At 38.5% G+C, this 14,727-nt stretch overlaps 1 protein-coding gene across 4 annotated transcripts in view; it reads right to left on the minus strand.

Moving 5' to 3' along the window:
• The window catches only part of LOC149088601 (cGMP-dependent protein kinase, isozyme 2 forms cD4/T1/T3A/T3B-like), an 82,250-nt gene that overhangs the window by 17,288 nt on the left and 50,235 nt on the right, over window positions 1-14,727 (minus strand). For 2 of the 4 annotated variants that reach the window (XM_089248108.1, XM_089248106.1), the window contains exons 2-6: window positions 7,077-7,243; window positions 1,752-1,865; window positions 1,514-1,619; window positions 1,302-1,365; window positions 689-766 (exon numbers count right to left, since the gene is read on the minus strand). In XM_089248108.1, coding sequence (XP_089104234.1) covers window positions 689-766; window positions 1,302-1,365; window positions 1,514-1,619; window positions 1,752-1,865; window positions 7,077-7,243 — 529 coding nt within the window. Of the gene's footprint in view, window positions 1-688; window positions 767-1,301; window positions 1,366-1,513; window positions 1,620-1,751; window positions 1,866-7,076; window positions 7,244-8,060; window positions 8,669-14,727 lie in introns of those variants that run through there. The other 2 variants (XM_089248103.1, XM_089248098.1) reach the window with 2 other exon arrangements.

The raw sequence follows: 14,727 nt of genomic DNA on the forward strand, positions 1-14,727 counted from the left end.
CCTGTACACAAAATGTGGAATTTAATTTTCAGTGTGTGTGTGTGTGTGTGTGTGTGTGTGTGTGTGTGTGTGTGTGCGCGCGCGCGCGTGCGTGTGTGTTAGTATCCAAGATCATGAAGTAGTAAATACAAAATTATTTTTCCCATCCGGACAGAAGTTCTTGATGACTACTTTACTTGTTGAACCCTCAAATTAAGCAAAAGAAACATTAATAAACCAAATATATGGTCCACATACAACCCCTAAATAACCTTGAAAATGATACAATTTCTTCTTTGGCAGAATCATTAATTGTAATCTACAACATTTGCACTATTTGGTAATACATCTATGATTCCTTGCTCAATTAAAACCAATTACACAAATTTTTTAGATAGGATTTGGCAGGAAAAGTAGGACAAAAGTATGACATTTTACCAAAAAGTAGGACAAGTGGGAGCCCTGATTCTTGTAAAGCATCGCCGAGAATAAGATATAGCATATTGCAAAAAAAAATATTTCAGCTTTTATATTTCATACTTTTCCAGCTGCAAGAAAAGGAAAGCGTTAGAAGAAAATCATGAAAACTCAACAAATTTGCTAACTATCAAAAAGTCTCAAAATGAGTGTTACTGAACAGATAGAATTTATGTATAAAGTGATTTATTTTTTACGACGTAATATGATTATTCAAATAAAGAAAACTTACTTTTCCCCTCCCGATAATATAGAATGTGTCCCCTCTTGCACCTTGTCTGATGATGTATTCCCCAAAACCGTACACTGACTAAAAAACATAAAAATAAAATTTGGTTATTATTGAATATTTTTTTACTATTTTCATCATTGCATGCAGCAAATAACAAAGAAGTATAACCAGTGAAAAATAAAGAACAGATGATTCTTATTTTTAAATTCAGCGCCAGATCTTGAATCCTGTGAACTATGTGACCGCCCAAGGCGCCAACTGAAGGGAGCGATTTTTTATCATTAAAATATCATCTACTTTCACTTGAAAAAAATTCCAGGACTGGCCCTGGGACGAAACTCACTTTTTTTTTTTTCATGATATACATCATAGTACAGAGAGGTCATCGTGAAAAAGTCTGGCCTGGGGCCCGCCAAAGGTCATAGCCTAGGAGCCTTGCTCCAAGATGTGGAGGACCATGACTATACTATTATACTATAGCTAATGTGTTCAACATTTTCTGTTCTTTTATCCAGCTGTAAATGGCTTACGACATATCCCTGGACTAAAGGTATGCACACCACAGGTTAGAAACCACTAATTTAGAGGAATAGTTTATAACAAGAAACTATACCTCTTCTAGAACATCTGCGATTCTGACCAATGTCTCTTCTTTCAACCTCCTAAATGTTGGCACACTGGAAAAACAAAATTTAAGAATTTCAAATGAAATATATGTGCAATAAATGTATTTGAAATAAGAAAAACTCCAATAAATAAATACCAGGAGAAACATTTTAATTAGCAATGAATACTAATGTTTAATGAATTTATAGATTCCATTACCTTTTAAGAAAGTTTGTATATTCTGCTTGCCTTACGAGAGCTGTCCTCATCATAATAGTCTGGAAACACTGCCTCTCAATTGCCCAAAGACGGCAGTCACTGATGGCTGGAAACCCAAAAAAAACTCATGGTTTAAATAACAAAACACACCCTTTGTTTGTTTATAGCAAAGTAGTAAAGATGTAATTATGGAGTTTGTTACAAAACATTATAGTTATAAAACATCATGTTATAGTACCTGAAACTGAGGCGGTCCTGGTACAATTGTATAGTATCGCAAGTTCCCCAAAGACTTTGCCTGGTCCAAGGGTACATAGTAAACGACCTCCTTTGGATACTTCAACTTTTCCCTCTGCAATACAAAAAAGGTGTAAGCATGTAATTATTACTAATATTCAACTGATGTTTCTGGTTTGTCTCATTTTGAATTTTCTATTAAGGAACAGCATTTTCTTAAACAGTCACTGTTCCATCTATCCAGAAAGTAACAACGGAAATACCTATAATTTTGCTGAGAAATGCTCCAAATGAATGTGTTAAATCTTGGCTAATATGGAGACCAATATACCATGGGCGAAGATATGGGGGGCTGGGGGGGGGGGGGTATTGCCCCCACGCCCATCATCATCGTGCCGCCCCCCCCCCAGACTTCCAAGTCTATCTCTGCCTATGCAATATACCTACAGTTGACGCTCGATATAATGACCTTTGTCCCGTCAATGAAAATATCTGGAACTTATCCTACTGGTTGTTGTAATGGAATGGCCATTCTAACGTGGGGTCCTTACAACAAACATCGACTGTATAATAATCAACAACAGTAATTTTTGAACTGTGTGCCACAGCATCAGTCATCTTAAGTGATTTTCTGAGGCCCTACTTGGCAAATAAATATACATGCTTACTCTCAAATATTTCAACCTGATCTCATCATCATCATCATCCAAATTTTGTGATACCCTGGGCGGCCCATGCCTTAAGACTGCACTGCATGGCATCCTAGACTGCCACCGGATCTGTCACATGTGCAGTGAGATATTTTGAGGAGGGAAATTACATTGAAAGTAATAATAGGGGAGAGAGAGAGAGAATCCACATCAATCTCGGGTGCTCCTGAAAAAATTTGAGATCCCCAAACAAAAAAATGTAGGAACCAGTTATTTTCAGGTATTATCATGCAGGTCCACAGCATAACCCATGAAAGAGTTACACTCAGACATAGGAGTGCCTCACCTCCTCCTCTTTTCATTTTGCATGAAACCTTAAACAAGATACTGTCAAAATTTCTAAGAAATATGCAAAATAAGGGTATATATTTTTTTGTTTGCCCCAGCCTAGTTACTAGCCTGTTAGCAAGTACCAATAGGGTACCTTCTAATATTTGACCTCTGTTCACAATATCCGCCGCCCCGCCCCCTCCAGCTACTTTGTCCTAGAAACCATTTACTAGCGGCTCCCTTGTTCCCTTAAAGATCATTTACATCATTTACCTTTTTATTTTACCTAACCCTCATTCATAGTAAGTAGGCTCCCTTCACCTTTACAATTATTTGCCTACTGGTCCTTTAACCAGTCTTCTCCGTTCACCTTTGGCTGAATAAACTCCTTTATGAAAGTCTCCTTATTATTTGTTAGGGATACGTTGTTTTCCCAACATTTTTAGGTTCCCCCCCCCCCCAACGGCACTCAAATTCTAATGATCATTTACCCACGGTCAGAGGCGCCGACATGAAAAAAATATTGGAGGGGGCAGGGCGTCGGAAGTTTTTCGAACTTGTGAGTGCCCATCTTGAGATTCATATAGGAAATTTCGGTTTTTTAATCAATTCTGTGGGTGCTCGGACCCGTTCTACAAACTTCCGTGGGTGCTATAGCACTCCCGGCTCCGACTGCCCACGGTTCCCCTTACATTACCCCCTTATTCATTCACGGCCACCTTGTCTGGGGGCCAGAAAAGAATATATTTTTCCACACTACATATTCACTACTACTATTACTACTAATACTAAACCCACACTCGTCCATATTCCTCTGCCGAACCTCTAACGAATTGGAACAATGTTGGAAGTGCGTGTCCGTGTTGTGAACCTAACGTGAAGTTTGTTTCTGTGCAATGCTTGTAATAGTGCTGTCACCTGCCCCTTATTTTTCGAACTATGAGTGAAGTAAAAATTGAAGATTTTTACCGTTGTGGGCCTGTGTGGCAGGACTTTTTAACGGGAAGATCGGTTCAAATTCGCGTCGATACATATATTCCCTATGAGGGGCGGGGGGGGGGACATGAAAAGTCTGTCCCGTGAGCCCATCAAAGATCCCTGCACAGAGCACTGCTCAGAGGCGGATTAAACCTTAGATGTATTTAACTGCGGGCGCACTCTGTCCGCTCCCTGAGACCCGACTTTTGAAGGGCCTCCAACTCTTTGTAAAATATAAAAAATAGTGTAAACACTATTTTCGAATTTGAGGAGTGTGGGGAAAGTCAAATATTTTCTTCTGCTCCCGGTGCCTCAACCGACCTTAATCTCCGCTTCTGGCTCTACTGTGTGGTCCATACTGAATAGTAAACTCGCAATATCCCCTGAATTTTAGTTCATTAGATCTTTTTCGCACAGGACGGCAGTTTTCGGTAGCTAGTATTACAAACTTTGAGCTTGTTCTTGTGGGAAGGGGGAACCCACCGAACATTCTTAGAATTCTTCGAGTGCCTTAGTTCCCATTGCATCCGCACGTTTCCCTCTATCCACATTTCAAAAGAATTCCCTCAGGGAAAGGGTGATTGTGAGAGTTACATTTTTTTTCTTAAGACATCACCGAAAAACCCAAACTGGCAGAGATCTCAGCGACAAGATAAGGTGGCGGTGGCGCTAATCAGGCGTTCATGCGCCCTAATGATAATATAGCGACGGGTCCCTTACTCAAATGATCATATACCCGCGATGCTGTCATGATGGTAACAAATATAGTCAGGTGAATCCAATTCTTACTGATCACTAGGGCTCGGATTTTTCTATGGCCTAAAAATCTTAAAAATATGCAAACATTTAAGACCTAAAAAAACCATACAAATATGGCCTTAAAATTTCGAAAAATTGACTATAATTTTCCCATTGTTTCATCACTTCTTTTTCCAGTTAAAGCTTTAATGCTAAAAAATTAACAAAAAATTCATTAATTAGCCTTTTTAGTTAAAATTTTCTCTAACTGATACAAAAAAAAAATATATATATATATATATACCTATACTAACCGATGCCTAATATAGGCTACCTAAATGTTAGCGTATCTAGTGTTGTACACAAAGTTAGTGCTGTCATCTGCATTTCGAATCGTGACTGAAGTAGAATGTTTGCATATTTGTACAGTTGTAGGCAAAACCTATCCAAAGGTCGATCCTGCACACGCCCCTGGTTGTAGGTAGGGGGTAGCAATTAGGGCGGAGTTCCGCCAAAATATAGGTACTTGCTCTGGGTGACAGCGTCAATTTCTGTTTTTGGTTGCGACATCAGTTGTTGTATCTGTAGTAAAACGTTTTAACGGGGAGATCGCACCTGATGCTACTCACGCTCGCACCTGATGCTATGAAAAAAACGACAGAAAACCAACTTCAGACAACCACAACTGCACCACAGGTTGGACTTGAACCCAGGTCCTGGTGATGCGAATCCCTAAGGATACCCTCATGACTGCACAGCGTCTACCATTGGAAAATATTCTCTCCAAAGTCGTGGAAAAAATTCCGTAACATTTTACTCCTGAGCACTCAAATTCAAACAAGGCCAAATTTTCGGCGATAAGTGCCAAAAAAAATTATCTCAGTAAAAAAAATCCGAAAATATGATCAATCGCGCAAAAATGCTTAAAATATGACCAATAGCTCGAAAATGAACAAAACATGACTTGCCATAAAAAATATGACACGTCATAAATATCCGAGCGCTACTGGTCACTATTAGTAATCAGTATAATCTATCTGTTATTGTTGATTAAAAGCTTATTTTCACTCTATCGAATCAATTGAGTTATGAGTAATGATATTCTCTCTCGTAGAGACTTCTCCTAGAGAATAAATAATTATACAGATCATCATAAGGGGGAACAAAGGGTAAATTTATTTTTAGCCGTGAAGGACAAACCATATCTTGTGAATGACGTTTAAGAATCAATCAGAGATGATTCAGGTCATACCAAAATGTAATTTTAGCTTATGATACCGTTTCCGAAATGAAATCTGATAATTCTGCAATGCGATTATCATTATTTTCCGATGACGTTGTCGTTGTTGGGTGGAAAACGATGTAAGATAAGAAAGTAGAGATTGTCACTAACGGAACTATGAATCACACCGTTCAAATTCATTAATTTATGCAATAGTCACTAGAATCTGTCTGCTTTTGAATTCTGATAAACTACATTTTTAATATTCATTTTTACCAAACAAAATGAAATAAGCCTACGTGGAAATGACGGAAATAGGGTATTGTCCATATTGATCGACGATATTTCACGTCATCTATACAAAAAAGAAAACTATATTCAATTTTTAGGGTTCGTATTTGTTGCGTCATCTATTTAGCAATAATGGTACTAGATACTACTGCTACTGCCATACGTGCACCTCGTCCATACTCCTCTATGGAAGTGGTACTAGATACTGTAAAATTTCACCCAGGCCCTGAATATATATATTTTTTTTTTCATAGCTTGGTGAGAAATTACAATCCATTCCCTTTGAAATTTTTGCTATGTCTATTCTATGTCAAGAGCAGAGAAAATTTGTTTCAAAACTGGAAATTCCCTGAACAGATCTTAGGGATCTCTTGAAGATACGTGAGAATCACACAATTTATAGTAATAATTAAAAAAAAAAAAAAACGACTAGTGTAACGGGACCCAGCGTTTCGCACTGCCTTACTCCCACTTTTGTTGGAAAAAAAAATTTTGTCAATTCTCTTCTCCATCTATCTCTTGGGCCAGCAAATAGGATCCTATATCATAAAAGTAGCTTTCCCGAACCACCAGACCTCTCGGTTCCTATCACTATCACTATCACCAGACCATTCCAGCACCCCAATCACACACTTTGGGAAAGACGGGCGTAGTAAGTGACAGTTTCAATATAAATACCTTCAGTAACTCACACGTTTCAAATTCGAAAAATCTCCATATTAAAACAAAATTTGATGACAGTATTCTCCATCTCTGCTCACAAATACGGAAAAAAATCCCACGAAGAAATAAACGGCAAAAGCTTAACCGTGGGACGCAAACAATAAATGTAAATATTAGAGGTATTCGACGGTATTCCACAGTACCTACCTAGTGCCATCGATATTTAGTACATAGTGCGAGAAACAGAACCACAAAAAAATTTGGTCCTTAAACTTTCTGTAGAGACTGTTTATGGGGAAGGTCATTCTTCAGAATATATTTATGCAATGGTGATAAAAAGCCGAGTACTGTATAGAAAATGGTAATGGATAATTTACGATGAATCAGTTAGTTAATACAAATGGCATCATAAATGAAGATTTTCTTTCATCATTATCGTTATTACTATTTTTACCTTCCATGACATAGACGACGCTTCCGACGTCACCTTCTCTAATGATGACGCTATTCCTTTCATATTCGACGGGATACATGCAGTCCGTAATTTCTCGTATTTGAAGATTTTCCAAGTGCCTCATAAACTCATTGTCTAAGATTGCCCTTTGTATAAGCTCTTTTGACCTGCAACAACAACAAAAAAACATAATTAGTGAATAATTTCTGGATATGCAATAATTCTTGATACCTAGTGAGACTATGAAATAATGCAGAAAAAAAAACTATAGGCTTCCACGACCGATATAATCAGCAGAAGCTTCAAAGTTTCAAGGGCTATAGAGTGGTTTTCCAAGGAAGTATTAAGAGCATCATGCCCCCCCCCCCTCGGCCAAAGTGATTTTTCGGAACCCCCCCCCCCCCCCCCCGTCTGACTAGAAATGCCTGTTTACAAATTTGCATGCTTAATCTCAGAAATCTTACCCAGATCTTATTATCGCGTGGTCCCCGGGCCTTGCCCGAGTGAGCCCATGCGTCAAGACGGTACTGCCCAGGAAAACATTCCAAACGTTTCGTCCATGCCTATTGTAGGCATCTTCAGCAGTAACGAATTAATTTCCTCAGCACTCCAGAGATGATCGAACAACTGGAACACAACGACCCGACTCTTTGAATTGTTGGACAAAACTGTGTTGACTCCAGACAGCTACGTCACTGATGATCGCCATCGTAGATGTAGACGAAACGTTTGAAATATTCTTTTGGGGACCATGCCTCTACAAACAATCTATTAGTTGAACAAATAGTTAAAGTCCGTAAAAATTTTCGTTACAACGCGGAATTCTCGTTAAAAACACAGTATCTTCAACAACTCCCTGATTGCACATCTCAAATCACTCGTGGCAATGAGATTCTCGTAATGACCCGGACTGCATAGGCCAATAAAATTTGTATGTTAAATACCATACAATAAAAAAGCTTAAAGACAAAAAGTGGCCCATACCTTTCATTCTTGCAAAATAGACAGTAACTCTTAAGCAGAGCATGAAGCCACCCAGCTAAAATACACAGAATTCTCACGACATACTTCAATAAATACACTCTGAAGTATTCAGAACACAGAGATTTCACAGTCACCAGGATATTGTCTCTCGTAAGGCAAAGCCCAGCTAATAACTCCACGGTATCCACCTCCGACTTATGTCTGTCCCGGTACTTCATAACAAAGAAGTCATGGACCTCTCTGACCACGGAATGGATCCTCGACCTATACAGGTAGCTCATGGACACACGGATTATCATCCTCTTCGAACTGAAAACGAATTGCCTGCAGGACGAGTCCACCATCATCTTGAACGACGCTGTGGCCGGAGCCAGAAACGACGGTAGGAACCAGCAAGACGTATTACTCTCCATAGTGGCAAAATGAAAAAATCATCGGTCAATGGTCGGTGCATGCATTCGATACGATTGCCGCGCTGGACACGGCCACAACTGGTTATGCATCAACTAATGTATCATCAAAGAGAGGTTTCGAAGAGAAAGAAGAGGGGGAAAGACTTTCAAGGTTAATAATTGCTGGAATCCCTCGGGCGAGATCAGCGATTCTGACAGACATTGGCTTCCAAGAGATTAGGGCATGTGATATTTTTGTTGCTATGGCGTGGGAAATGATATGATCTGAGATAAAAATTAGCAAAACAAAAAAATAACACTGATTTTTCTGATAGTTTTTTTTTTCTCCTCTTCCCCGTGCGTTATTGAACATGGCATGCAGAATCAACTTTAAAACAACACAGTAATAAATAAATTTTAAAAAAAAATCCTCGAAAAAATGTACACCAACTCAGAACTTACAGTATCTCGCTCCATCTGTTCTTATCGGTTATTTTATATCTCTATCTCTCTCTCTTTCTCCTTATGTACCATAAAATATGAGAAGAAAAGTCACCTCATATGTGGAAGAAAGGAATCAACAACCCGATAATCAGATGTAACGTGATCTTTTTTATTCTGAGAAATATTTTCTGAATCCTAACATTATAAAAATCAAAATTTTGCCATGGATAACAATTTTTCCCCCTCTTTCCATTCACAGGCCTTTATGTCTGTCGCCACTGATACTAAGTACCTCTCCCGCTATAAGGAATAATAATTTAATCTGTATGTGAATCCCTGTATAATGAATCTCGCGTTTTTTGAATAGCTTATACGTCCTGCTGAGAAGCCTAATTCACGGGGGCCGTTTTAACAATGAAGTATCGTTTTTTCCCGATGCGGTTCCATGTCGAGTCTACCTCGACATCGGACCGCAAAAGGTTGAGTGCCGTTATACTTTCGAAGGTGAGCATTGTTCCAGAATTTCGTTGAGAAAAATGTGAACATTATTGGCACATCCGTGTTCTGGACTGGAAACAATAATGTCGCGATGGCTGACCATTTTATTGAGGGATGTCACGACCTTTGAGGCTTAAATAATTCGATTTTTCGAAAATGACTCAGTATCACATTTTATACAGGGTGCATAGGTAATAGGGCGTACGGTATTTTACTGGAGAACCGTTGACCCTAGAGGCATACTTCCAATTAGAAAAAGTATCCAAATAACGTATAGACCTCCGATATGTCAATTCACATTTCAAGGGATTGCATAGTTACAAAAAACGTTAACTTTTTATGCGGACACCCTGTGCTCAAGAGCTCAATTAAAAAGTTGTTGCACTGACTCTGCTCTGTTGCCAACAAAAAATTTCAAGTTTCTAAGTGCAATATTCACTGATACATTCGAATTCGAAAAATGGAGGAAAGTTGAGGGGGGGGGGAACAGATCTAAATGCGGGTAAAACATTTAACGCTGGTTTTTCCCTCCTTTCCTCCGTTTTTTTGATTCAAATATCTCAGCCAATATTGCACTTGGATACGTGAAATTTTTTAGTTGACATCAGGAGAGACAGGGTAACTAATTAGCCAACTTTCTAATCGGGTTTTGGGGCACACGGGGGCTTTATAAGTCAATTTTTTTTTTTATTTCATCAACTATGCAACCCATTGAAACATGACTGACATATCTGAAAGCTACGCATTATTTGGATACTTTTTCTAATTGGAAGTATGCTTCTAGGGTCAACGGTTCGCCAGTAAAATACCGTGCGCCCTATTATCTATGCACCCTGCATAAAATATGATACTGAGCCGCCACCTGGGATTTACTTTAAGGGCGGGGGGGGGGGTCCCTTATGAATATATAAGCGTTACACGAGAAAAGTCCATGAAGTTGGTTCGGGCTCAGCAACCTTTCATGTCATATGAACGCTGATTTTTGGTGTTCATATTTTTCAATTGCAGTTCGTTTGTTAGTTTATACATTAGTGCTGAATTAAATTTCAGAGATTAGGTGAAAAACATTCATTCTTAATGACTGACAAGATTATTTTAAATTAACAAGCAGTCTTTGTTTATTTAAGTAAAAGAAAAAATCTGATTTAAATCTTATTCTATTGGGAAGAAAGAGAGAGAGAGAGATTATGTCCTGCACAATCGATGCAAGAAATATGATGTTGCTTGATAACTTATACATTTTCTATTCTTTCACATATAAAAAACGAGCAAACTTAAGCCTTTTCTCACTTTTCGTATTGAAATTTCAAGTCCAACGGTATTTAATGTTGTTACAACATCTATTATAATTTGCATGGAATTCACGGCTTTGTACAAAAATTAAATTTCAGTTTTTTCATCAGAGGAACCGAAGTGCGCCATTGTGTAACGTATTGCAAATACTGTTAGTTGATTGCAATAGGCTACTGCAGTTATAGACGTAAGCAGAATTTTCTCACGGGGGTGGGATTCGATTTGTTTTTCTTCTCAGGAGGGGTGGTTTAGATTTTTCCTGCAAAATAACACTATAATCTCGGCTTGAAAGGGGAGGGGTTAGAACCCAAGCCCCCCCCCCCTCCTTGTGTAAGCCAATGACTGCAGTTATTTTTGTATAGGTTTAGCTCTCTATATTTTTCTCGCAATTTTTTCCATGCACAAAATCTATAAATATAACTAAAATTTTGGAAATTTGGCAGAAATATTTATTCGACATGTGCAAAGCCGGGATTACACTATAAAAGTTTCATAAAAGTTCATTTATAAAACTCGAATAATTTAACCAATAAGGTTATCGGTTACCTTCGAGAAAATGCAACCGCATAGCCTTAGTGTTTGAATTTTTCAAGTTTTATAAATTAAATTTTATGAAACTTTTATAGTGTAATCCTGGCCTTAGGCCGGTATTACACTATAAAAGTTTTGTAAAAGCTCTTTGATAAAACTTGAAAAATTCCACCAATAAGATCACCGGCTGCATTTGCTCCAATGTAACTGATGCGCTCATTAGGTTGAATTCTTTCTTAGGTTGAATTCAAGCTTTGATAGTATAATCCCGGCCTTAGTAAAATGAACCTCCGAATTTAGTAATCGATCAATGGGAAATATTTTAAAAAAGAAAAAGTTAAATTCAGATTTTTGAAATTTATATATTTTATTCAAACTCTGAAAATTCATATTCATTCAATTCAATTCATTTCAAAGTTAGGTTTGAGGTTCACTTTATAATATCGTTATAAAATAAAACCGCAATCTGAGAAAATCGCCTCTCAAAGTATTTTTTCTTTTTCTTCTATACATTCACACTAAATTTTATTTTTCTTCTTTTGAATTTCAGAAGAAAAACTTCTGGGTATCGGGACGAAGTTTCTTGCATTTGGTTTGCGTCAGGGTTAAAGCTAGGGTCGCATTTTTCGCAAAATGCGGAAGAAAATCTTAGAATGCGAAAGAAGTAGTAGACACTTTCGCAAAAAAAAAAACGCGTACAGGAGGTTCGAAATGAGTAATAGACATCCATCCATTTATCAATCATTAACATTTTACTGAAGCATTTTTCCCCCTTTTTCAATTTTTTGCTGACGAAATATTTTATATAGCTTAAACCCTGGTTTGAGTTTAAATGGAGCATTTTTGAAGTCTTTTTTAAAAAAATCGGCTTTAACCGAAACCGAAAACCGTAATTGGTGAAACGGGGTTCCAATGGATAGTTATAATCCATCAAACCCCCTTCATCATGACTCTGCCAATTCCTGTGCAGTAGTGCGCTTTGCAATGATAGTTAGATTCTAATAAGGTGGGTGAAGACGTAGGTTCACCTGAGACCCAAGGGGGGTTTTTTTTTTCTTTCAAAAGTTTTCAAATGTTCATAGACCTGGCAACACAGGTCGAGGCATGTGTAGAAAATTTTTTGGTCTTTTTAATCGTGCTTTGTGTCTACTGTCGTATGATGAAATCTCCGCAAGGTGTGGAAATTCAGAATCGTTCAATTTATCAAATAAGTTCTTTGCCAGTTTCTTTGCATATGACGTTACATCAGCCACTCCGGAATCACGTCTGATATTAACGTTTCTAACGTACCAAGGTAGTCCGGTGTATCTCCTCAGAGTCTTGTTCTGAAATCTCTCCAGAGCGATGATATTCATTTTCTTCGAGAACAACCAGACAGGCGCAGCATACAGAAGAATCGGTCTAATTGCCATCTTATACAGAATAATTTTATTTCGAATTGAAAGACTTGAGTGCCTGTGGCTTAGTCTGTTGAGCATGACCGAGGCCACGGTCGCCCTACGGATGGTATCAACACACTGCCGGGAGAAACTGAATCTCTTGTCCATTATCACCCCCAAATATTTATTGTGAATGACTGGGTTGATTATAACTCCTTGTACCTCTATGTGTGCTTGTTGTGGTAATGAGGACTTGTTAGTGAACCACATGAATTTGGTTTTATCTGCATTCAGTTCAACACGGGTTCGCACACACCAGCGCTCGACCAATCTTACCATTTCTTGCAAGTTTGAAAGGGCCTTGCCAGGGTCCCTATCTGTGCAACAAAGGGCACTATCGTCGGCATAAAGAGCGGTGAAACCCTTAGGGGCAACTGGGAAGTCATTCATATGAAAATTGTGTAGGATAGGACCTAACACACTTCCCTGAGCTATTGATGAACGAATCTGTCTAGAATTAGATATTGAGTCATTTATCTGTACTCGGAAGGAGCGCGAGTCGAGATAATTGCTCACAAATTTTATGATGTTATACGGCATTCCCATGCGAATCATCTTAAACAGCAGCCCATTGTGCCAAACTTTATCAAAAGATTTCTTTAAATCGAAAAAGGCTACTGCTGCAGTGTCTTTATAAATTTTGGCTTCTTGAATTCGTTCTACGAACCGCAATAATTGAGTGGTGGTCGAGTGCTTGCTGCGGAAACCGTGCTGCTCTGGACCGATGATGTTATTGTCCTCTACAAATTTGTGTAGTCTGATGGCTACCACTCTCTCAAAAAGTTTCCCTAATGAACTGAGAAGTGAGATTGGGCGCCAATTCTGTGGGTAGTGTAGGTCATGTCCAGCTTTGGGGATGACCTTAACTTTAGCGAGTTTCCATTCTGCCGGAAAGTGGTTTGTACGAAGTAATTCGTTGAATATGTTGACCAGCTGGCGAACCATATTTTCGGGGAGATTCTTGATAGTGTTGTTGGTGATGGTGTCCTGACCAGGTGCTTTTTTCTTTTTGAGGTTTTTGATAATGTTTGTTACTTCTTCAGTGTTCGTAGGAAATAAAGCAGAGGGTTGTTCTGGGGGAATATCCCTAAAGAATACTTGAACTTCTCTGTCAACACTAGCAATAAGCTGAGGAGGAGTGTTATCACATGGAGAGAACTGTCTCTCATATGTGTCAGCAAATATTTCCGCTTTATCACTGTCACTATATACTGTTCCGCTTGTGCCGACAATCGGAGGAATCCTCGAATAAGTGGGCTTACATGTTTTATACACTTTGTATAACGTGCCATCAGCACAATTTGCCTCACGTAAAAAGCTGAAGTAACGCTCACTCATAAATTCTTTGATTTCTCTGGATACTTCTCTTTTTATAGATCTGTATCTATCTTGGTAATACGGATTTAACGTTCTTTGCCATTTCCTCCTAAATTTGTTTTTTAATTTGATGCGTTCCTTAATCCAGCGGGGAATACCCAGTGGATTATTAGTGGGAGCATCTCGGGTGGATTCCTTAGCAGTGTTAGTGATGGTTTCTGTGAGAAACAATAAGTCAGATTCAATTTGATCAATATTGCCACCCGTGAAGGAAGGCAAGGTGATTCTGGCCAGCTTTCGCTTAAATAATGGCCATATCACTATTTTCTTTGGTTTACATATAAAAGGAATATTGAAATCCGCTACCAGAAATATAGGGTTGTGATCAGAATCCGTGACAGGTTGAACGTGAACCGACATAGTAAATGTAAGGTTCTTAGCAAGCGCTATGTCAAGAATATCTGGTGACTGGCCAGCCTGGTCAGGAAAATGAGTTGGAGTGTATGGTGCATAAGGTTGAATGCTCTTTCTGATACAAAAATTTTCGAGCACCCTGCCTTGGGTGTTTGTAGAGTACGAGTTCCACAGAAAGGATTTAGCATTCATGTCGCCACACATTATCACTGGGTACTGACAATTGAAAAATTCGTTAAAAAGTGGAATGTCTATAGTATTTCTCGGAGGTTTATAGCACACTCCTATCCTAATTTTTTGATTGTTTACGTAGATCTCTATTGCTATTACCTCACATTG

Source organism: Pholcus phalangioides, unplaced genomic scaffold (assembly GCF_987345545.1).
Source record: "Pholcus phalangioides strain wild (caught in Gottingen) unplaced genomic scaffold, Ppha-v1.0 ptg000003l_1, whole genome shotgun sequence".
In the NCBI taxonomy this organism is placed as follows: Eukaryota; Metazoa; Arthropoda; class Arachnida; order Araneae; family Pholcidae; genus Pholcus; species Pholcus phalangioides.